Source organism: Mauremys mutica, chromosome 11 (genome assembly GCF_020497125.1).
Source record: "Mauremys mutica isolate MM-2020 ecotype Southern chromosome 11, ASM2049712v1, whole genome shotgun sequence".
Taxonomy (NCBI): domain Eukaryota; kingdom Metazoa; phylum Chordata; order Testudines; family Geoemydidae; genus Mauremys; species Mauremys mutica.
This window is the reverse complement of record NC_059082.1, coordinates 41,589,641-41,612,270: the sequence shown is the minus strand read 5'-3', so window position 1 is coordinate 41,612,270 and position 22,630 is coordinate 41,589,641. Positions and strand designations below refer to the sequence as shown.

The following is a 22,630-nucleotide window of genomic DNA, read 5'->3' as shown; positions in this document are numbered from 1 at the left end:
TTGCGCTTTTCTGAACCTTTTCCAATTCCAATATATCTTTTTTTGAGATGGGGCGACCACATCTGCACACAGTATTCAAGATGTGGGCGTACCATGGATTTATATAGAGGAAATATGATATTTTCTTATTATCTATCCATTTCTTAATGATTCCCAATATTCTGTTAGTTTTTTTGACTGCTGCTGCACATTGAGTGGATGTTTTCAGAGAACTATCCACAATGACTTCAAGATCTCTTTCTTGAGAGGTAACAGCTAATTTAGACCATCATTTTATATGTATAGTTGGGATTATGTTTTCCAATGTGCATTACTTTGCATTTACCAACATTGAATTTTAATTATAGACGGAGATCAAGTCACCCCTTAACCTTCCCTTTGCTATGCTAAATAGATTGAGCTCCTTGAGTTATCACTAAAAAGCATGTTTTCTAATCCTTTAATCATTCTCCCTGGCTCTTCTCTGAATCATCTCCAATTATTCCACATCCTTCTTGAATTGTGGACATCAGAACTGGACACATTATTCTAGCAGCCACATCAGTGCCAAATACGGAAGTAAAATAACCTCTCCACTCCTACTCAAGATTCCCGTTTATGCACCCAAGAATCACATTAGTCCTTTTGGCTACAGTGTCGTACTGGGAGTTCATGTTCAGCTGATTGTCTACAATGACCTAATATTTTTCAGTCACTGCTTCCCAGGATAGAATTTCCTATCTTGTAAGTATGGCCAACATTCTTTGTTCCTAGATGTATGACTTTACATTTGTCTGTATTAAATGCATATTGTTTGCTTGCCTTACATAGCGATCCAGATCTCTCTGCCCTCTTCATTATCTACCACTCCCGGACAGCAAATTTTATCAGGGATGATTTTATGTTTTCTTCCAGGTCATTGACAAAAATGTTAACTAGCATAGGGCCAAGAACTGATCCCTGCGGATACCCACTGGAAACACACTCACTCAGTCATGACTCCCTGTTTACAATTATATGTTGAGACCTGGCAGTTAGCTAGTTTTTAATCCATTTATATGTGCCATGTCAATTTTGTATTGTTCTAGTTTTGTCATCAAAATGTCATGCAGTACAAAGACAAATGTCTTACAGAAGTCTATTATAGCAACACTACACATTTATCAACCAAACTGGTAATCTATTGGGAAAAATTGAGTTAATTTGATGGGATCTATTTCCATAAACCCATGTTGATTGGCATTAATCATATTATCCTCTTTTAATTCTTTATTAATCAAGTCCTGTATTAGCTGATTCATTATCTTCCCCAGGATCTGCCAGGCTGATTACCCTTTTAAAATATTGGTATATTAGCTTTCTTCCAGTTTTCTATAACTTCCCCAGTGTTCCAAGAGTTATTGAAAATCAACATTAATGGTACAGCTGCTGAGCCAGCTCTTTTAAAACTCTCCAATGCAAATTAGCCAGACCTCCCGATTTAAAAATGTCCAACACTGGTAGCTGCTGTTAACATCCGCCTGAGTTACTACTGGAGTGGAAAGTGTTTCATCATCATCACAGGACATGACTATGTCATGCTTTTTCCCCAAATATTGAGCAGGAATATTATTGAATACTTCTGCCTTTTCTGCATTATTATTATTGATAATTCCGCCATTTCCAACTAGTAATGGACCAATACCATTGTCAGGATTCTTTTTGTTCCTAATACATTTAAAAACTCTCTTACATCTGCTAGCCACAGATTTCTCCTTTGAGCAATGTGGCAGTGTGGCGTACAAGTTCGTGATGCCTTAAGTTCATACTTTCCAGAATCTAATTCATTGCCCTCTGCCTAACCCCCACATCTCTAGCTGATTAGGTTGCTGAGAGCCTTGAAAACCTGAACTAAGTGCAACTGATGCGGTGAAGTCTGCCTGGGGAACCACAAATAGCTCTGAGAGATGTGAACTGCCTCTTTCATTTCACTAGTGGCTAACTCATACACCTAGTAATATATGTTGAATGTCAACATTGTGGACTATTTCACCACTCATTAAGGCATGCTAGAAAGGAGATGCAGGATGATAGTATGAAGATCTGCACAACCTCCTCTGAATGACAGCTCAGCCCCCCTCACCTATGGGGAAATGAAGGTCAAGAAGCCCAGTGGGCCGGGGCATACCTGCCTCACTGAGCCCAAGATGGTGTTCTTGGATCCCAGTGAGGAGGAGCTGAGCACATGGAGACCAGACAGCCTGCAGGCATAGTTGTAATTTGAACATCTGCACAAACTACAGTTAGCAGCATTTAATGCGGGCAGAGTTCATTTTATGGGCAGAGCTTGGAAAAGCACCTGTTTTTCTCCCCACTCTGACCCCTGCCTATACCATTCTCATTTCAGACGTCTTGTTCATATTAAGAATTTTTTCCTAAAATTTGTTAGTGGTTGTAGCAAAACTAGGAATGCTAGGGTACCAATGGCTTTTTAAGCAGCATATTATGCAGATACGCTTCTAGCTGAGTTGAATAGCATGGTACTTAAAATGCCTGTCTATACTGTTCTTGATGTTACTACCACCAGTGTTAGCAGTGAAATGAAATTTTAAAGAAAAGGGCGAAAAACAACCAGTGTACTTACAGTTAAATAGTAGATTATATTAGGCATCTCCAGAAAGGCCCAAACAATCAAAACTAAATAAAAAAATATTTTCAACAAACCAGACAAGAATAGTCAGTTAACTAACACAGTCAATGCACAGATACAATAGAGCACAGTATTACAACCTGGGCCCCAATCCTGCAGATTTAACATGGTGCCAGACTCTCAGCTGGTGTGAATTCCAGTGAAGTCTATTCCAGCTGAGATCCAGACCCTCTGAGTAATCTGATACACGACTACCCACAATGGCTTTGTAAAGTTACTTTTGTGTTTAAGACTTTGGAGGATTAGGGGACTGAAGTCAATGCTTGCTAGATGTGCACAGGTTGGACTTTGAACACTTAACTGGTCATTTTCCTTAAACTTAAAAATATATTTTAGAGGCCACTCTACACTACACACTTATATTGGTACAACTACGTTGCTTAGGCATGTGAAAAATCCACACCCCTGACTGACATAGTTGTACTGACCTAACCCCTTGTGTAGACAGTGCTATGTCAACAGGAGAGCTACCACCTCCCAGGGGGGTGGATTAACTATGCTGATGGGAGAAGCTCTCCCATCTGCATAGTAGCATCTACACTAAAGTGCTACAGCAGCACAGCTGCACTGGTACAGTTGCACCGCCGTAGCACTGTATGTGAAGACAAGCCTATAGTCACTGAGGGCTGAATCCTGCTATGGAGCCATGCAGAATTTTCCTGCCTGCCCATTGGTTCAGGGCATTTCCCTCTGGCACCTGGCCTCTCTGCAGGCTGCACTGTCATGTTAAAGATGAGCGAGGGTCATTGCAACTTGGCTGCATTTTATTGAAATAAAATTAGGTGGGGGGCTCCTGCCAAAATGGCCCTGTAATGCTGTGGATTTCTAAACCATACAATGCAAATTCCTAGCAATCCTGATACTTCATGAGTACCCAGTGCCTCATTCAGCTTTCCCATGTGACTGCACACATAGCCCAGGCCATGGTGTGAAGAACAAAGCACAGTGAGGGGTGACAGGGAATGGATTACAGAAGTCCTAGCTCCTAACCCCCTCTAGAGCTGGCACAGAACCCAGGAGTCCTGCGTCCCAGGTCCCTTATGCTAACCAATAGCTCCCTCTCCCCTCCCTGAGCTAGAACAGAGCCCAGAAATCTGGGCTCACAGCCCCAACCACTAGGCAACACTCCCCTCCTCTCCCAGGGCCAGGGCCAGAACCCAGGAGTCCGAGCTCCTAGCCCAGCCCTACCCCCCCATCACTAGGTCCCGCTGCTCTCCCAGAGGCAGGGCAGAACCCAGGAGTCTTAGCTCCCTCCCTGCGCAGCTGCCGAGCCAGCCCCGAGAACGCGCGGCGCTCCCTTTAACAGTCCTTAGGGAGAGTCTGCAAACTCCCCGGGGCTGGGGCCCCGCGGCGGGCGCGACGGGTGTGGGCGGGCCGCCCGGCCCCGCCCTTTGGCGACGCCCCCTGGGCGCCGAGAAGCGGGCACCGCCTGCGCGGGCGGCTATAAAACCCTCCGGGGCCAAGCGGCGCCCGTTGCTGCTGGTGCGAGAGACCAGCCAGCCCCACCCGCCCCGCAGCGACCCCGGCCGCCCAGCCCCATGGCCTTCCCTCTGGTGAGTCCGCCGCGCCCCTCCCCCGCCGAGCCCCGGGGGCGGGGCGGCACGTGCTGGCCGGCGCGGAACCGCGTGTTGGCTTTCACGGGCGGGAGGGGGCGGGGCGCGGCGCGCGAGACTCCTCGTGACGAAGTGTTGGTGGTAGGTAGGGGGGTGGCTGCTCTGGCGGGGGAGCTCCGTCGGGGTGGGGGGCAGATGTCACCCCCCCGCGCTGTGTCTGAGCCCTGCCCAGCCCCCCTGGCTCGCGGCGGGCGGGACTGGCGAGGGAGGTCTCGGGCGCTGCTGCCCGCGGGGAGGGTCCTGGGCACCAGTGGCGCAGCCAGACCTGCTGGGCTCTGACCGCGCCAGTTTGCCGCTCTCGCTCTGCGGAAGTTTCTGCGGGGGGCGTGGGGTGCAATGGCCAGCAGGTGCCGGCGTCAGCGGCTCGCTGGGGCAGCGAGACCCGCCCTCTAGCTCCTCCTGCAGCCCGGCTGCGAGCTGTGGTGCTGGGCCAGTAGAGTGCGTGTGAGCTTCCACCCTCGCTGCGCAACGTCCAGTGGCCCGGGCCCGGGCTCCCCTCTCCGCGGTGCTGCTGGCGTGGCGTGCACGGGCTGTGGGACCCGGCTGCGTGTCTGGAGGGGAGCAGCCTGCCGCCCTGCCCGGCGCGCTCCAGCTGGGGAGTTTGCGGGGGCTGGCGGCTCCGGGGCGGTGAGGGGGTGGGGGCGCCTGGCTCGGGTGTCCCGGCGCCGGCTGGGGGGCGGGACGGCGCTAGCTTCCCGCAGCGGTGGGGCGGGGTCCTGGCGGGGCGCTCCGCGCTCGGCCCCTTTAAGGGCCGGTCCCCGCAGCGCCAGGCGGGCCGCCCCCTCACGTGGTTTCACACGTTCGCGGAGGAGCCCGGAGCTGCAGCCGCGGCGGAGCCCCCTCCCGGCCCGGCCGCCCCGGCGCAGACACGCCCGGCCCGGCCGGGGCAGCGGCACCTGTTGGCAGCGGCAGGAGGGCGAGCCCGCCAGGTGAGGGCCGGTCGGGGCCGGAGGATGCTTGGTCATGGCTGTGCCCCGAGGGCGCCGCGGCGCTGCTGAGGGGAGGGCTGGCGGTCCCTGCGGATCTGCCGGCGGTGCGTGAGGGGCTCGCACTGCAGGCGGGGTGGAGAGGGGCCCGGCCGGCGGGGCAGGATGAGCCGGTCGCGAGTCCGCGCTCTCTGTGCCTCCCCCACCCGCGGCTGGGGAGGGCGCTGGGCCGGGCCGGCAGCGCTGGCTGCGGGTCACTCACCCCTGCCGGCGCCGCTCGTCATGGCGCAGAGGCCCTGGGCTCGGACTGTCTCCAGCTTCTCGGGTGAGCAGCTGTCAGCGTGGGGCGGGGGAGCCCGGAGGCACCGCTCTCGGCGGGGAAGGCTGGTCCAGCGTGAGCCGCGGTTCCGTGCTGTTGCACTTGCTGCTGCTGCTCTGGAGTAGGGGAGTGAGCACAGCGCTCTTCTTAGACTGACAGGAAAGGTGGTTGGAAAACCAAAGTTTGAATTAACTATTTATGGTAAGGAATTGGCATAAGCACTTGGGCTCAGCTCTCTTCTATAATGTACCTTACTTTGCTATGATTTCTGCCAGCCCCCCTTCAGGCTTGGGCTGAATCTCTGCTCGTTTTCCCTGTCGTGTCCTATTGTGAGCAAGGAGACTAGCACTTGGTGCTTCACTGCCTGGTATTTTTCCTAGCTAACCTTTAGAGACTCAGATTGTACAGAACCTCTCTACAAAGATACAGCTCAATCTGAACATTGGGGGCTTGTGAAGAAAACACTAAATCCCTTAGGAAGAAAGGTCTGCACACCATAAGAAGTTGTCAGATAAAAACACTGGGTAGTTTCAGTCTGCCATAGTTGCTGCTGCCTATTAGGGCACATATGGCTAGGATGTCACCAGGGAAACCTGCAAGCAGACCTCTCAGGATTTGTTTTCCTGTAATGATCGCTGGCTAGAAGGTGTGTATTCAGACTGAGATTTGGAGAAGTACACAGAGGATATGGGTCCTCAATCCTTCACACATCATAATGAAAGCTATTCTCAGCTCTTCTGAATTTAGAGCTTGTATAAAGAGCCAGATCCTTGCCCCTGGAGATGGAAGTACCTGTGCTTAAAACTGGAAGACAGTTGTGCAACCTTTCTCCACACCTAAGGGCTGTGGAGCCCATTTAAAGGTGGGGGCAAATCTTCCCCCCTCTTTACCATTCAGCTACTCCCAACAGCAGCCTGACCTTTGACCCATGAACCCCTACACCAGGGGTTCTCAACCTTTCTGAGCCCCCATGATGTGCTATAAAAATTCAGTGGCCCACCTGTGCCACTGAATTTTTATAGCACAACAACACTTTTCCTGCATGTCCAGTAAATTAAAAGCCAGGGTTGGCATTAGGGCAGGGGTAGGCAAGCAGGGCAATTGCCCCGGGCCCTGCAAAGCGAAGTTGCTTGGGCTTTGGTTTCAGCCCCAAGCAGCAAGTCTCAAGTTTCAACTTTCTACCCTGGGCCCCAATGAGTAATGCCTGTCCTGCTCTCGTTTTATTTTCTGAAACCTGCTCCTGGGCCCTGCTTGAGAGCCACTGCTCTACGCAATCTGAGTTGCATTGCAACCTGGTGCATGGGGTCAGCTGTCACTCAGATTTGTTCTGTCCAAAAAGTGGTTGGGCCACAACCATGGTGCCCCTCAACTCCATTTCCTGTACCCATACCTGCTTTTGAATGTGGGGGGGGAGATGGAGGGTGACTATCTTCCAAACTTGTCTGAGTGAGTTTGTGCACATGATCAAACTACAGTTGTGTGCTCTGAGTGCTGCTTGGCTGCTTAATTGGGAGTGGGGTAGAGGAGAGCGTGGTACAAAAATGCTCCTTTCTTGTGGCCTCAATTAGGTGTTGCTCACAAATTGTGCATATCTGATCCCCACATTACTTAGGCATGAAATAGCTAACAGTTTTGAGATTTAAATTATTTAGCATGTGGGTTAACACCTTACTGATGAATGGGGCTGTTCAGACCCCTCAGTTATTGTTCCAGGCTGCCTGAAGAATCGTCTGTCTCTACATCGGTTATACTGAGCTTGCTTTTGATGCTTTGTTCATAACCATAACATCTAGATATGTTCTTCAAAAACTGAAGAACGAGAGCTTCAGAGATGTGCCACTGTACTGCCATGTACTGCTCCAACCTGAACTGTACCTTGGAGCCCTTACTTGTAGGAGCTACTCAACTTTGCTGAATGATGCTCCACACCAACCAAAGTTGGCAATGGTCTCCCCAGCACTAGGACGTATGCCACACCAACTTGTCAAGCCACTTTTCAGTTACCTGATGACTGTCTGCCTAGCTGAGTGGCTCTGGTGATGCAATATAGTGCTCTAATTATAGCACAGCTTATTTGTCTTAGATAAGAAAGTGGGTAACTTAAAGCATTAAATGATATTGGGGATTCTGTCCAAAGTGCTGTAATGCCATAATGTAGTGTTTAACAATAGCCAGGGGTGTTTATCTTGTCTCCCCCAAAGAACACTGTTGCATTAGATAATCCAGGGTCAGACTAGGGGTAGGGTCAGATGCTTGCTGCAGCAGCTGGAGAGACTCCCAGACAAAGGCTTGGTCTTGCATTTAAAAATTAAGTTGTAGCACGGCCCTCAGAGCTGTGAATGGCGGTGGAGCTATGCCAACCTAACCCCTGGTGTAGATGTAGCTAGGTCAGTGGAAGAATTCTGTTGACCTAGCTACTGCTGCAGGATTACCAACAAGCCTGATCAGTTAAGATGACCTAACCCTGGCCTAGACTGCTCTAGTCAATGAAAGGACTCTTCTATTGACCTAGCTACCGCCTCTTGGGGAGGTGGATTACCTGTCCTATGCCAATAGGATTAAACTTCGCATAAATGTCTTGTTTATGCTTGAAATGCTACCACAGTAATGGAAGAACACCTTCCATTGCTGTAGAAAGTTTCAGCACTACAGTGCACTGTGCTGTGGCTGTCCTACTGCAGTGTCTGTAGTGTAGTCAGGGCTGAAAGCCATGGGGGGAGCTCCATAAGCCCCAACTTCCCTTGGCGCCAGTGGGCAGCAGCTCTTAGAACTGCCTCCTCTTTGCTGCCACAGCTGAGGGCTGAGCTACTCTTCCAAATTAGCCACACTACTACATTGACCTAAGGGATGTGAAACTCCCCCTGAGATGTAGTTAAGCCAGAGGTAGGCAAACTATGGCCTGCAGGCTACATCCGGCCCACAGGACTGTCCTGCCCAACCCTTGCACTTCTGATGGGGGAGGGGGGGCTAGCCCCTGGCCCCTCCCCCGCTGTCCACCTTCCCAGCAGGCAGCAGACTGCACAGCAAAGTTGCGTGCTCCTGCAGGGCAGAGCAGCAGCATGTCTGGCTCTGGCCAGGCAGCATGGCTGCCAGACATGCTGCTCTGAGTGGCATGGTAAGGGAGCAGGGAGTGGGGGGGTTGGATTAAGGGGCAGGAGGTCCTGTCAGGGAGTGAGGATGGTTGGATGGGGTGGAGGTTCTTGGGTGGGGGTGGTCAGGGGGCAGGGGGATTGGATAAGAGTGGGAGTACTGGGGGGCCAGTCAGGGTGGGGGTGTGGATAGGGGTTGAGGCAGTCAAGGAGTGGGGGGTTGGATGGAGTGGGGTCCTGGGGGTGGTTGGACAAGGGGTGGAGGGGTCCCAGGAGGGTGTGGTCGGGGGACAAGGAGCAGGGGGGCATTGGATGGGTCAGAGGGTTCTGAGGGGGGCAGTCAGGGGGTGGGAAGTGGGAGGGGAGCAGATAGGGGGTGAGGGTCGGGCTGTTTGGGGAGGCACAGCCTTCCCTACCTGGCCCTCCATACAGTTTTGTAACCCTGATGTGGCCATCAGGCCAAAAAGTTTGCCCACCCCTGAGTTAAGCTGACTGTAGTCAGGGCCAAAAGCCATGGGGGGAGCTCCATAAGCCCCAACTTCACTTGGCTCCAATAGGAAGCAGCTCTTAGAACTACCTCCTCTTTGCTGCTGGGCTGATGGAGTTCTTCCGTTGGCCTAGCTGCTGTCTCTAAGGTAACTTTACTGCAGTAGTAAGCATCTAAGCTGCCATGGAACCGCTGCTGCTATGGCCTTTCTAGTGTAGATATATCATGAGCCAATAGTTCTCAACCAGAGAGGTCTTCCAGGGGATACATCAAATCATCTTCCAGGGAGAGGGATAGCTCGGTTTGAGCATTGGCCTGCCTAAACCCAGGGTTGAGTTAGATCCTTTGAGCAGGGGGTTGGACTAGATGACCTCTTGAGATCCCTTCCAACCCTGATATTCTATTATGATCTAGATATTTGCATAATTTTATAACAGGCCACATGAAAAGCACTAGCAAAGTCAGTACAAACTAAAATTTCATACAACCCATGGCTTGTTTATACTGGTCTAGATACTATACACTGAAATGTAAGTACAGTATTTATATTCCAATTGATTTTATAATGTGGTAAAATGAGAAAGGAAGCAATTTGTCAGTAATTGTGTGCTGTGACACTTTTTTTATTTTTGTATAGAAGTAATTTTTAAGTGAGGTGAAACTTGGAGTATGCAAGACAAATCAGACTTCTGAAAGGGGTGTGGTAGTCTGGAAAGGATGAGCCACTGTCCTGAGTTATACTCGCCATGATCTTTCCTGTGGCTGCTTTCAATTTAGATGCCATTGTGGACTTCTCTTAAATTGGTACATTGGAATTTTTGTTTCCTTTTCCTAATCTGTTCTGCTCCATCACTAGTTACCTTACTAATCCAGTTTTCCTGCATTTGGCTCTTCTGAAGCAATGTCACAACTCCTTGCATTTCCTTTCAGACAGACCTGTAGTCTAAAGTTCTTATTCGGTATCTTAGATATATGTATCAAGGGAATCCTGGGTTTCAAAATAAAAAATCCTGAGAAATGTTAAATACAGAGTATTGTAAGTTTCCACCAAACAAAACATTCAGATCTGTTATGCCCATCTAGCTGTGAAGCTAGATTGAGCCTGGTCTCAGGCTGGCCTACAGAGGTGATCTTCCAGAGCTGCTGCGGATAGGCAGCTCTAATCTCAAATCAGTAATTGCCAGAATGGTTCAGCATCTTGCTACCAGGAACTGTTTAACTTGGCTTCCTGGCTAGTATAGACAAGGTTGAACTATGCAATAGAGTATATCCTCCCTCTGATATATTACTCTTCTGTGCTGCCTCTGCTGGCCTGGGAAATGGTATTGAGCACTGTTAGAGCTATTTAAGACAGTTATGTCAAATGAGAGAGCAAATTCAGCTTACTTATGGTTTGGACTTGGGCATGAATGTGGGAGTCCAAACTCCCTCCACCCATAACAAAGCCCCCAGTGTTCATAGGAAATCTTCATAAAGATCAAGGGTGGAGTCTGGCCTTTGTTAATATTTAATATTCTACTGTCCCACTATCCTGCTCTTCAGCCACTGTTTCTGCCCTATATCTCTTCCTTCTCCACCTTTCTGTCTGCTCATGTCCCCTGTTCTGTATTGCCTTTCTTGCAGCAATTCCTAGTTCCTGGGCTTCTGCCTCACCCCTCTCCATTCCATTTGTTAAAATGCAGTGCAGTAGCTAATCTTGACAGAGCAGTGTCATGCTATTACACCCCAGTTTGTATGTCCCACAGGGCGTCCAGAAAAAATCAGCTAGGAAGGCTCTGGCCCATGTACTATCTTTAAGTACAGACACCCTGGCTTAAAGATAGTTAAGGCAAATGGTCTTGCTTGGGTGCTGTCTACACTACAGAATCAGCCACATGAGGGGAAGGGGAGGGTTGTCTAAATTGCACAGTAGTTAGTCCCATTTTGCAGTATAATGATGCCACAGCATGCCTTACCCATGTTTCCACAGTATAAAGGTTTTGGACTTAATGTTATTTGGGAACATTATAATCATGTTTCACTTGACTGGAACAATCATTGGGCTTGTGATTTGTCAGAGTTCCTATGTTCTAACCAGGCCCCTGACAGTTGACTGTCTGAAGCTGTAGGACCGCATACATAGCATGTGCTCCACAACACATTCTCTCTCAACCCTCTGGGCCACCTAATTGGTCATCACAAACTAGTATGATATCCTGAGAGGTAGGTCAAGGTGGTTGGGGTGAAAGGGGGATTGTCAGCCAGATGGACAAGGACAGGTTGCCCTGTCCTGTATTCTATGAAGAAAGAGGTAGTGAGGAAATGGGGAAACAGGAAGACTATGGGCAGGTCTGCATGTAAAATGCTGCCTGGGCACAGCTGCACCGTTTAAGTGAAGACAGTCCTATGCTGGAGCTAATCCATCTCCTGCAGAGGTGGTAGGAGAAGCTCTCCTGTCAGCATAGCACTGGCTACCCCAGGGTTTAGTAGGTCAGTAGAACTACATGGATCAAGGATGTGGATTTTTCACTCCCACCTCCCCCAAGCATGTAGTTATACAGATATAGGTCTGTAGTATAGACCTGGCCTCAGATGCACAGTGCTTAGGTGACTATTTAGACATGTTACTGGAGCTGTGGAAACTTCATGACTCCTGAGTGCAGGGAGAGTGAGAACTGGGTCAGACTGCTTACTGACTGTAACTAGGTTAACAGGGCCAATATTAATTGCTTTTTGCAGGGCCAGTCACTTTATTGTGGACTCTGATCCCTGCATTTGGCAAGAATTAACTTGTTTGAAACCAGAGCGGCTGAAGCCAGCATGGCTCTTCCTTCTATCTGTGCACTAGCATGACAATATTGATGCTGTCAGGAATGTGCTGTGCACATCATTCCACAATTTGTATAGATGTGGTGTTTGCTTGTGAACACTAATGAGCCTGGGTTGCTAGGAGAGGCATTACCCAATGTAGTGCATGTTAACACCAAAATGGCAGCAGCTGGTTTTGGAGGGGAAGAACAGTATGCAAAGCTGGCATCCATCAAGATTTTAGTAGGATTTTAAGTTCAGGTCTGCTCTTACATCTGAGCAGGTATGTGTTTCTCATTAATCTGTTTGTATTCCCTTAACTTGGTCTCAACACCAACACTCAGTTTCCAGTAAGAATTAATGGAAATGTCAATGCTACAGTACCAGATCCTGCAGGAATTGGATTGATGCACTGTTCCCAGGAATGTAGTGCTCTTGTCCTTACTGTGATAGTATGTGAGGCTCCATTTAAACATCTTAAATTTGGTGGTAGGAATTTGAGGCCAAAGTAAAGTTCTTAGAGTGGCTTTTGTATGTCTCCAATCATTGGGCAGTGTCTACATAGAAACACCATAGCAACAGAAGATGGGGCCCTGAGCACTCTTCTCAGCTAGTCAGGGCTCAAGTTGTGTTCGACTTTTAACTTTCCAGGAGAAGTGAAATGTTTGACTCTAACAAGGCAGCTGGCAGTCATATTGGAAACACTTTCTTCCATAACCTCATTAGGGGTTTGGTTGAATTTGCATTAGTTCCCTGGAAAAACATGGCTGTTTAGCATTAAGGGCTGTACAGCTTTATGCCGTCACACCTTCAAAACTGTAAACTGCTCCTTTACCTACCACTTGTGAACTGAATGACAAGGCTGGAAAAGCTGTTGGTTGATGGAGGAAGGTCTTGCTACATGAACACTAGTGTCTAGGTCTCTTATCTAGCTAAGTGGTCTCCAAACTTTTTTGATTATGCACCCCTACCAGTAAAAATTTGAGCGCACACCCCCTGCCGCACTGCAGGGCCGGCTCTACCATTTTTGCCACCCCAACTGCCGAAGTGCAAAAAAAAAAGCTGCTTGGACTCCTGCCTGAACTGCCAAAGCAGCACTGCTCCGGTGGCGCTCCTCCTGCTGCACACCCCGAAGGAGCCTCTTGCGCACCCGCTTTGGAGACCACTGATCTAGCTGACACTGAAGTCCTCTGAACAACTAAGGGCTAGTCTACACTGGCAGTGTTAAAGCACTGCCACAGCAATGCTTTACCATGGCTTGTGTAGTTGTGTCAGAGTGCTGGGAGAGCTCTCCCAGTGCTTTTAAAAAACACAAAAAACCCACCTTCACAAGGGGTGTTGCTCCCATTGCCGGTGCACTGTCTACACTAGCACTTTACAGTGCTGAAGCTTGCTGTGCTTGGAGGGGGTCTGCTCTCTGGCATTCTGCATCTGAAACCAGTGTAGTTCCAGTTAGAGCTGTGCAGAGGATACAAGTTCCATTTTTGCAAAGGACTTGGAGATTGACTTTTTGTGGTGGTCTAATTAGGACCAAAATTTTGAAATTCTCAAAATTCTTGAAACATCACTTTGGGTTGATCAAAATGTGGTGTTTTGATGTTTGGCAAAATCAAAACTGCATATCTTGATTTTACTCTTTATTAATGCAATACAAAAGTCAAAATAAGTGGTTTCAAAACAAAAGTCAAAATACTTGCTCTAAAACATAGCAAATGGGATGTTTTGACATCAGCATGTTCCCTTTTTTCAAAGCAAAACTTGGGCAAAATCAACACAATTGCATAAAGCATTTCAACACCAAAGCTGTGTTCTCTGATAGAATGGTTCTGAGATTGTTCTGACCAGCTGTTTCCAGCCAAAGGATTTTCTAAGGGCCTGTCTACTCTAGATTGCAAGACTTCCCTCACCAGTTCAGCTCCACTGGCATTAGAAACATTGAGATACCAGGTATCTTATGTCCCTGAGGGGGAGGGATAGCTCAGTGGTTTGAGCATTGGCCTGCTAAACCCAGGGTTGTGAGTTCAATCCTTGAGGGGGCCACTTAGGGATCTGGGGCAAAAAGTGGTCCTGCTAGTGAAGGCAGGGGGCTGGACTCAATGACCTTTCAAGGTCCCTTCCAGTTCTAGGAGACTGGTATATCTCCTATTTTCCTTCCTTAGAGGTTTTTAAGGTCAGGCTTGACAAAGCCCTGGCTGGGATGATTTAGTTGGGTTTGGTCCTGCTTTGAGCAGGGGGTTGGACTAGATGACCTCCTGAGGTCCCTTCCAACCCAGAGATTCTATGATTAGACAGCTTAGGGCATGTCTATGCTAACTTATTTTACTGCCTTAACTGTCAGTGTACTCAGGACTTAACAGTTTGCTTGGTAAGTGGGGAACAAACCTCACTGTTCTAGACCAGGTGGGGAGCTAATCTAAACTTGGTTTTGCCTAGACTACCCTGGGTGACCACACCATGTTCTGTTTCCTTAAACTGTTCAAATCCCACTATAAAACTTCATGTTGCATTCTAAAAAAACATAGCTTTTCCAGCAAAGTTAGATGGAGCCAGCTCAGGCTCCAGGGCTGAGAGAGCTTTGGTTAAAGGAAGTCCTGCATGAGTGGCATTACTGCACAGTACCCCTGTACATCAGCATACTTCAGCCCCAAGTGAGACCCCACTCAGCACAAGAAGGGAGCTCAGTCTCACTGGGCCTCTTGAAATGTGGTCTCAGCTGAAAAAGTCAGTAAAATCCTGAGTTCCAACTAGTGTCCACTTCAGTTCTGAAGCCTCACAGCTGGCAGATGGTTTGGTTACTAACTCATGCTGGGCCTCAACTCTGGCTCATTGGTTCATGTCCTCAAACTAATCTTCTGAGTCATCGCTTCCATTGTCTGTCTTGAAGCCCCACTACTCATCTCTAGGTTGAATGAAAACCCTTCCTCTCACCATCCCTCAGGACTGAGCCAGTGATCCAGCTTCCCTTTTGCTATGTCACTCTAGCACATCCTGTTTCCTCTTTCAGTAGTAGTTGTATGTAAGCACTTCAGGGAGCTTCATATGTCTAAATACATAAGTTCTTGGCTGTGAGTGAGGCTGTTAACACTTCCGGTAAACTAAACAATCCTTGCACTAGCTTGTTTAAGCCTCACCTGGTCAGCCTTTTATGTAATTTGGTTCTGGTCAATCAGTTGGAGACAACCCAGTACAGAAATACCCCTCTCTGCAAAGACTATGCTTCAGCAGTTCTCCATGCTGTCACTTCATTCTGCTTCAGCACAGATGCTGCTTGTTGGAGCTGGTTCTCCAGACCTTTATTGGTGCTTTAGTCTGAGTAGCCCAGTATCACTTTACCTTCATCACTGCTTCCTTGGTCTTGTACCAAAGCTTTTGGCAGCATCATAGAATATCAGGGTTGGAAGGAACATCAGGAGGTCATCTAGTCCAACCCCCTGCTCAAAGCAGGACCATGCCTCAACTAAATCATCCCAGCCAAGGCTTTGTCAAGCCTGACCTTAAAAACCTCAAAGGAATGAGATTCCACCACCTCCCTAGGTAACCCATTCCAGTGCTTCACCAACCAGTGAAAGGTTTTCCTAATATCCAACCTAAACCTCCCCCACTGCAACTTGAGACCATTACTCCTTGTTCTGTCATCTGGTACCACTGAGAACAGTCTAGATCCATCCTCTTTGAAACCACCTTTCAGGTAGATGAAAGCAGCTATCAAATCCCCCCCTCATCCTTCACTTTTGCAGACTAAATCCCAGTTCCCTCAGCCTCTCCTCATAAGTCATGTGCTCCAGCCCCTAATCATTTTTGTTGCCCTCCACTGGACTTTTTCCAATTTTTCTACATCCTAGTGTGGGGCCCAAAACTAGACACACTTGTCCAGATGAGGCCTCACCAATGCCAAATAGAGGGGAATGATCACATCCCTCAATCTGCTGGCAATGCTCCTACTTATACAGCCCAAAATGCTGTTAGCCTTCTTGGCAACAAGGGCATACTGACTCATATCCAGGTTCTCATCCACTGTAACCCCTAGGTCCTTTTCTGCAGAACTGTTGCCTAGCCACTTGGTCCCTAGTCTGTAGCAGTGCATGAGATTCTTCCATCCTAAGTGCAGGACTCTGCACTTGTCCTTGTTGAACCTCATCAGATTTCTTTTGGCCCAATCCTCTAACTTGTCAGGTCTCTCTGTATCGTATCCCTACCCTCCAGCATATCTTCCACTCCTCCCAGTTTAGTGTCATCTGCAAATCTGCTGAGGGTGCAGTCCACGCCATCCTCCAGATCATTAATGAAGATATTGAACAAAACCGGCCCCAGGACTGACCCTTGGGGCACTCCACTTGATAACTGGCTGCCAACTAGACATGGAGCCATTGATCTCTACCTGTTGAGCCCGATCTAGCCATGTTTCTATCCACCTTATAGTCCATTCATCCAGCCCTTACTTCTTTAACTTAGTCTCCCACAGTATTCTTGCCAGTATCAACAGCTTTGCTAAAGTCAAGGAATAACACATCCACTGCTTTTCCCCCATCCCCAGAGCCGGTTATCTCATCATAGAAGGCAATTAGTTAGTCAGGCATGACTTGCTCTTGGTGAATCCATGTTGACTGTTCCTGATCACTTTCCTCTCCTCTAAGTGTTTCAGAATTGATTCCTTGAGTACCTGCTCCATGATTTTTTCCAGGGACTGAAGTGAGGCTGACTGGCCTGTAGTTCCTTGGATCCTTCTTCCCTTTTAACGATGGGCACTACATTAGCCTTTTCCCAGTCATCCAGGACCTCCCTGATCAACATGAGTTTTCAAAGATAATGTCCCATGGCTCTGTAATCACACCAGCTAACTCGTTTAGCACCCTCAGATGCAGCACATCCGGACCCATGGACTTGTGCTGGTCCAGCTCTTCTAAATAGTCCTGAACCACTTTTCTCCACAGAAGGCTGGTCGTCACCTCCCCATACTGTTTTGCCCAGTACAGTAGTCTGGGAGCTGATCATCGTGAAGATGGGCAAAAAAAGCATTGAGTACATTAGCTTTTTCCACATCCTGTCACTAGGTTGCCTCTCCCATTCAGTAAGGGGCCCACACTTTCCCTGACCACCTTGTTGCTAACATACTTGTAGAAACCTTTCTTGTTAGTCTTAACATCCCTTGCTAGCTGCGACTCCAAGTGTGACTTGACCTTCCTGACTTCACTCCTGTATGCCTGAGCAATATTTTTATACTCCCTGGTCATTTTTCCAAGCTTCCACTTTTTAAACACAAAAATTTACAAGATCAGCAAGGATTTCACTGTTAAGCCAAGGTGGTCGCCTGCCATATTTACTATTTCTACACAGCAGGATGGTTTGCTCCTGCAACCTCAATAAGGATGCTTTAAAATACAGCCAGCTCTCCTGGACTCCTTTCCCCCTCATGTTGTTCTCTCAGGGGATCCTGCCTATCAGTTCCCTGAGGAGTCAATCGGCTTTTCTGAAGTCCAGGGTCTGTATTCTTCTGCTCTCCTTTTCTCCTTTTGTCAGGATCCTGAACTCAACCATCTCATGGTCACAGCCTCCCAGTTCCCATCCATTTTTGCTTCCCCTACTAATTCTTTCCTGTTTGTGAGCAGCAGGTCAAGAAGAGCTCTGCCTCTGGGTGGTTCCAGCACTTGCACTAGGAAATTGTCCCACTGCAGTGATTTGAATCTTACCTCTTTATTTGGTAGGCTTTAGTAAACCACTTGTGCTAGTGATGTGTGGTCTTTATGCTACCAAGATCTAGAAAGCTATGTCTAATTTGCATGCAACTTTACATCATGTTCCTGGAGTTCCCATCACCATAGTATCAATATACTGAGTGGAAAAGTCTCTTCTGTCCATGACTCAAGGTCACGTTTCAAATATTCTAGGTGGGGGAAGTCAAGGGAGATGCAATGGGGAAATGTATAAACAGTCTACCTTTACTGTAAGGATTGTAGAGCTGTATGCAGTAACCTGCAAAACAGCTAGCTTTGTGGGTTGCAGGGCAAGGATTACTGGCACAGCTTTCCTGGAACCATAGTTTTGATGTCAAGCTCTCACTTGAGGTGACTATGTGACTTAAGGGAACGTAGGCTTGTGTCTGGGAGACTGAAGCAATATTCATATTATGAATCTGAACAAAAGCTTGAACAAATGGAACTTCTTGTGACTCTGCACATGTTCTGGCATATAGGCCTGGTCTACACTAGAATTCTAATCAGTATAGTTGCATCTCATGGGGTATGAGAAATCCACGCCACTGAGATGTAGCTTTATTGGTTTAACCCCTGGTGTAAACAGCACTAGGCTGATGGAAGAGTTCTGTCAACCCAGCTGCTGTTTTGAAGAGGTGAATTGCCTACACTGACAGGAGAATCCTGTTGTAGGTAGTGTCTACGCTGAAGCACTAGTGGTACAGGTGAGCCACTGTAGTGTTTAAAGTGTAGATGAGCCCTTAATATAGTTATTTTAAGTCAGATCATTATAAGTCTATTCTAGCTGAACTTGAATCTTAAAGGTGACATCTAAGGAGAGAGTACCTTTTTTGCTGCTTTTGTACAAAGGCCTGGAAGTTGACTTGGTTCTGCTTTTTGCTGTTCTGAATTGCCACTCAGATCAGCATGGAAGCTGCTTTACTGAGAGCTTGTCTACACTTAAAACGCTGTAGTGAGTCAGTGAAGACACTACCTATGCTGATGCCAGGGGCTCTCCTGTCTATGTAGGTACTCCATCTTCCTAAGAGGGAAAGGAGTTAAGTTGACAGGAGAATTCTCCTGTCTGCATCAGGATTAGGTTGGTTTAATGGCATCACTTTGGGATGTGGATTTTGTGTAGTTATACTATCTTAATTTCCTAATGTAGACCAGGTCTGACACTTTAAAGAGTCTTCCATATGCCCTGCAGAATGGCCTTCTGCATGCTTCTGAACTTCCCACATTAGTTAAGCCTAACTAGCACTAACATGGGTTCCCTGCTTTCCACTTGTCCTTCCTCAGAGCTCCCTGGTCTCTGTATCCCTAGAGATAAAAGTAGGGGAGTAGGTTTTATTCTACTCCTTGAATTTGACTCAATCTATGGTCTTTAATTTGGGAAAGAAACCATGGTCAAGCACCTTTCCTTGGGCACAATGGAGCTGTTGGCTGCACTGGGGTTAAATAGGTGTTGACAGAACAGATTTTAGTCATGCTTATCATTTGCCGAGCTTTCACCTGGTGGTACAGTAGGAGTTGACAAATCTGAAAGTTCTCAGATATCATAGTTGTTCGGGTTACAGAATACCTTAGTTTCTAATCTAAAAACTAGAAGAAATGTGGTGAAGGCTTGAAAGTTTTCAAAGATAACTGCCCTTGAAACTAAATTAGTACAACTTTCTCAGTTCTCTTTGCTTAAGTTAAAGTTAAATGTTTAAACAGGTGAAAAAAACACTGGTGCTGGAGCCAGTGGACTGAGGAGCGTGGGCTATGTCCTTGGGTTTGGGTTAAAGTTCTAAAGACTTGCTTGTTCATACCTGCCAGATGGATCCTGCCTTCTGAGCCAGTGGTAGCTGCACTTACAGGGGGAGAACATCAACAGGGCTTCTAAAAATAAAACCAGTCCAGCATCCATCTCCTTGGTCTTTGCTTGATCTTGTGCTGATGGCATAACTTCTGGCATACAAGCCTTCCCATATGAACACTAGTCAGACTGCAACCACTGGGTATAAATAAGGGAGACTGTATGTGTTATATATGAAAGGCTGTGTCCAAGATTCCTGAAGAGAATTTACCTTTTGCATAATTCTAAGTCAATATGTATTGACCAAGCACATGTTCCATCTTAAAAAGAGCTGAATGTTTCCCTGTTTTCCTTCTGTTTCATGGGAGCAGATTTTATGGCTGGTAGCTGCAACAGCCTGGCCTGTGCCAGCTTTGCTGCAGTTGATGGGTTAGTTCTGTTCTCATGCTAGGAATCTGGCTTTGTAGCCAGCTTGTTAAAGGCTGTGGAATCCAGGGTTGCATAGTGAAAATGACTCCTTTACAATTCCTGCAGTCCTGACCTTTGGAATGGCATCTTCTTGCCTCCATTTTAAAGCTTCACTGCAAGACTCAGTGATCGCTTTTGTGTGCCTGTGCATGGGACTTATCCAGACACGCCCCCACAGGCTCATGGTTGCATTGGCACCTCAGTTGGATGTCTGGGGCAGGTAGCACAGCATGGATCAAGCATGGCACCTTGCTTCTGGGTCACCAGGGGCTTGAGAATGTAGTCCTAACACTCCTGAATGGTGCCAGGGAGTACACTACTCTCTAGTGACCCCTTCCCTCTTCTAGAGCAGGCCTGCACAACTCATAAAGTGGCAAGGGCCACATTCCTCCAAAGAAAACAGCCGAGGGCCGAAACCTCCTGGCCCCGCAGAAACACTCCGCCCCAGGGCCGTCCAGCCCTGTAGAAACAAACCCTCCTTCCCCAGTGCTGCCCCACCAAAACAGCTGTGGGCCAAAAAGGAAGGTTGAGGGTGGGGAAGTGATAGTTTATTTTAAATCATCTGGGGGCTTCCAGCTGAAGAGGTGGCTGGGAGCCCTCAGGGTCAAATTAAAGGGCTTGGGGCTCCGGCGGCTGGGGGAACCCGGCAGGGTCGGCTCTAGGTTTTTTGCTGCCCCAAGCAAAAAAAAATTTGGCTGCCCCCTGTCCCAGCCCTAGGCTCCCCCTGTACCCCTGCTGCCCCAATCCTGGGCTCTCCCCCCACTGACCCACACCCCCTGCTGCCCCAGCGCTGGGCTTCCCCCTTTCCTCCCCACCAGTGCCCTCCCCCCACCCTGCTGCTGCCCCAGCCCTGAGCTCCCCCCACCAGTGCCTCACCCACACACACACCACCTGCTGCCCCAGCCCTGGGTCACTGGTAACTCGCTCCCAGGGTGGGTCATTGAGCAGGAATTTTGGATGTGCACAAAACACAGACAGGATTGGTTCCCATATGGTTACAGAGGTGCAGTAAAGTGGAACAATTTTCAGCTTGTGTGATTGGAAGATATCTGGATGCATATTCTAAGACTGTCCTCCATAAATGAGGAAAAGTTGAGGTGCCTTTATTCTTTTGTTCCACTCTTTCTTTCTATGGGGAATTTGCCAATGCAATATCACTGTCTTCCTTAAACAAAAAGGCAATGGCTGTTGAAAATAGCAATTCCAGTGCTAATAAGCATTTCTTGCTGTAGAAAAAAGCAGGATAAAATTGAGCAAGTTACAGTGGATCAGTATATTTGAATTGGGAGAAATGAAGTAACAGCTTCCCAAACTGAGCTTGAGCACTCCTGAATTTTGAGGTCTTCAAATCTAGAAGGCAGGTGCTGGGGGGGACCCTGTGGGCTCCACGGGGGAGCATGGCAGCAATGTGTCTGGAGCTGCATGGAGCCAGACATGCTGGTCTGAATGGCACGGTAAGGGGGCTGGGGGTTGGAGAAGGGGTAGGGAGTTCCAGGAGGCAGTCAAGGGACAGGGAGCAGGGGTGGTTGGATGGGGCAGAGGTTCAGGGGGGCAGTCAGGGGACAGGCAGCAGTAGGATAGGCATGGGAGTCCCAGGGGTTTTATCAGGGGACAGGTATGGGGTGGGGTCCTGGGGGAAAATTGGGGGGGTCTCAGGAGGGGGCAGTTGGGGACAAGGAGAAGGGAGGCTTAGATAGGGGCTGGGGTCCCAAGGGGCAGTTGGAGCAGGGGTCTTGGGAGGGAGCAATCGGGGGACAAGGAGCAGCGGCATTTAGATAGGGGGTGGGGTCCTGGGGGGCAGTTAAGGGCAAACGGCTCTGGGCTGCCTGCAGCTGCAAGGAGCCCAGAGCCCTTTGATTCCCAGCCGCAGCTGAGATTTAAAGGGCTCTGGGCTCCCCGCGGTTGCCGGCAGCCCAGAGCTCTTTGCTTCCTGGCCATGGCCGGGATTCAAAGGGCTCTGGGCTGCCCGCAGAGCGCCATGTGCGGGGGATTTAGAATCCCCTCGCGGGCCGCACAGTGAGGCTCCGCAGGCCGTATGTTGTGCAGGCCTGTTCTAGAGGGTCACCGTGAGGCAGGGCTTCTGGGAGGATAGGAAAAGCCCAAGACTTAGTTATGCTTTTCCTCAAAGTCAAGCTAATGCTCAGCTTACTTTGGTTGTCATTCCAGTTAATAGCTGCTGACTGGAGTGATGGGCAGGGGACTAGCAAACAGTGCTGTCACGTTGCTCTGCAGTGGCTAAAGAGCATGAGTGTCAACCTCAGGGCAGACTTAAGAACCAGCATGCAAGCACCAAATTGGCTGCAAGTTCTGTACATACATTTCACCAACCACTTACCAGGCATCAACTCCTCAGGTGCTATCAGCCTTAACAGGAAATCAGACATTCCCTTTGGGTACCCCAATCTGTCTCACCACCACCCAGGTGGATCTATCTTTGTAATGGTCCCTTACACTGTGAGTCAAAGCAATATTCAGGATACTCCCAGTCTCAAAGGACCACTCACTTACCCCAGGTCAGTTGAACTTTGGATCTCACACCATAGACTACACTTGTAGCCAATCCTATAACAAACTATCTACAGGTTTATTAGATAGGAAAAGAAAATGAGTTACTTCAAACAGTGGTTCTCACTCTTTTTATTTGTAGAAGCCAAAAAAGCGCACAACTCACTCATTTTAATATCAATAGTCTTACCTTTCTGACACAGTGTGCTCTCTCCCCTGCCACAGCAGCCCCCGAGCTGAGGCTGGGAAGGAGGACAATCTCTCCCTGGCAGCTGCA

General features: G+C 48.5%; 1 protein-coding gene across 4 annotated transcripts in view; it reads left to right on the top strand.

Moving 5' to 3' along the window:
- Nucleotides 1-4,100: 4,100 nt before the first annotated feature.
- Nucleotides 4,101-22,630, top strand: part of CPEB1 (cytoplasmic polyadenylation element binding protein 1) — an 80,453-nt gene continuing 61,923 nt past the window's right edge. For 2 of the 4 annotated variants that reach the window (XM_044980840.1, XM_044980838.1), the window contains exon 1: nt 4,101-4,221. In XM_044980840.1, coding sequence (XP_044836775.1) covers nt 4,207-4,221 — 15 coding nt within the window. In that variant the 5' untranslated portion in view covers nt 4,101-4,206. The remainder of the gene's footprint in view (nt 4,222-22,630) is intronic. The other 2 variants (XM_044980841.1, XM_044980839.1) reach the window with 2 other exon arrangements.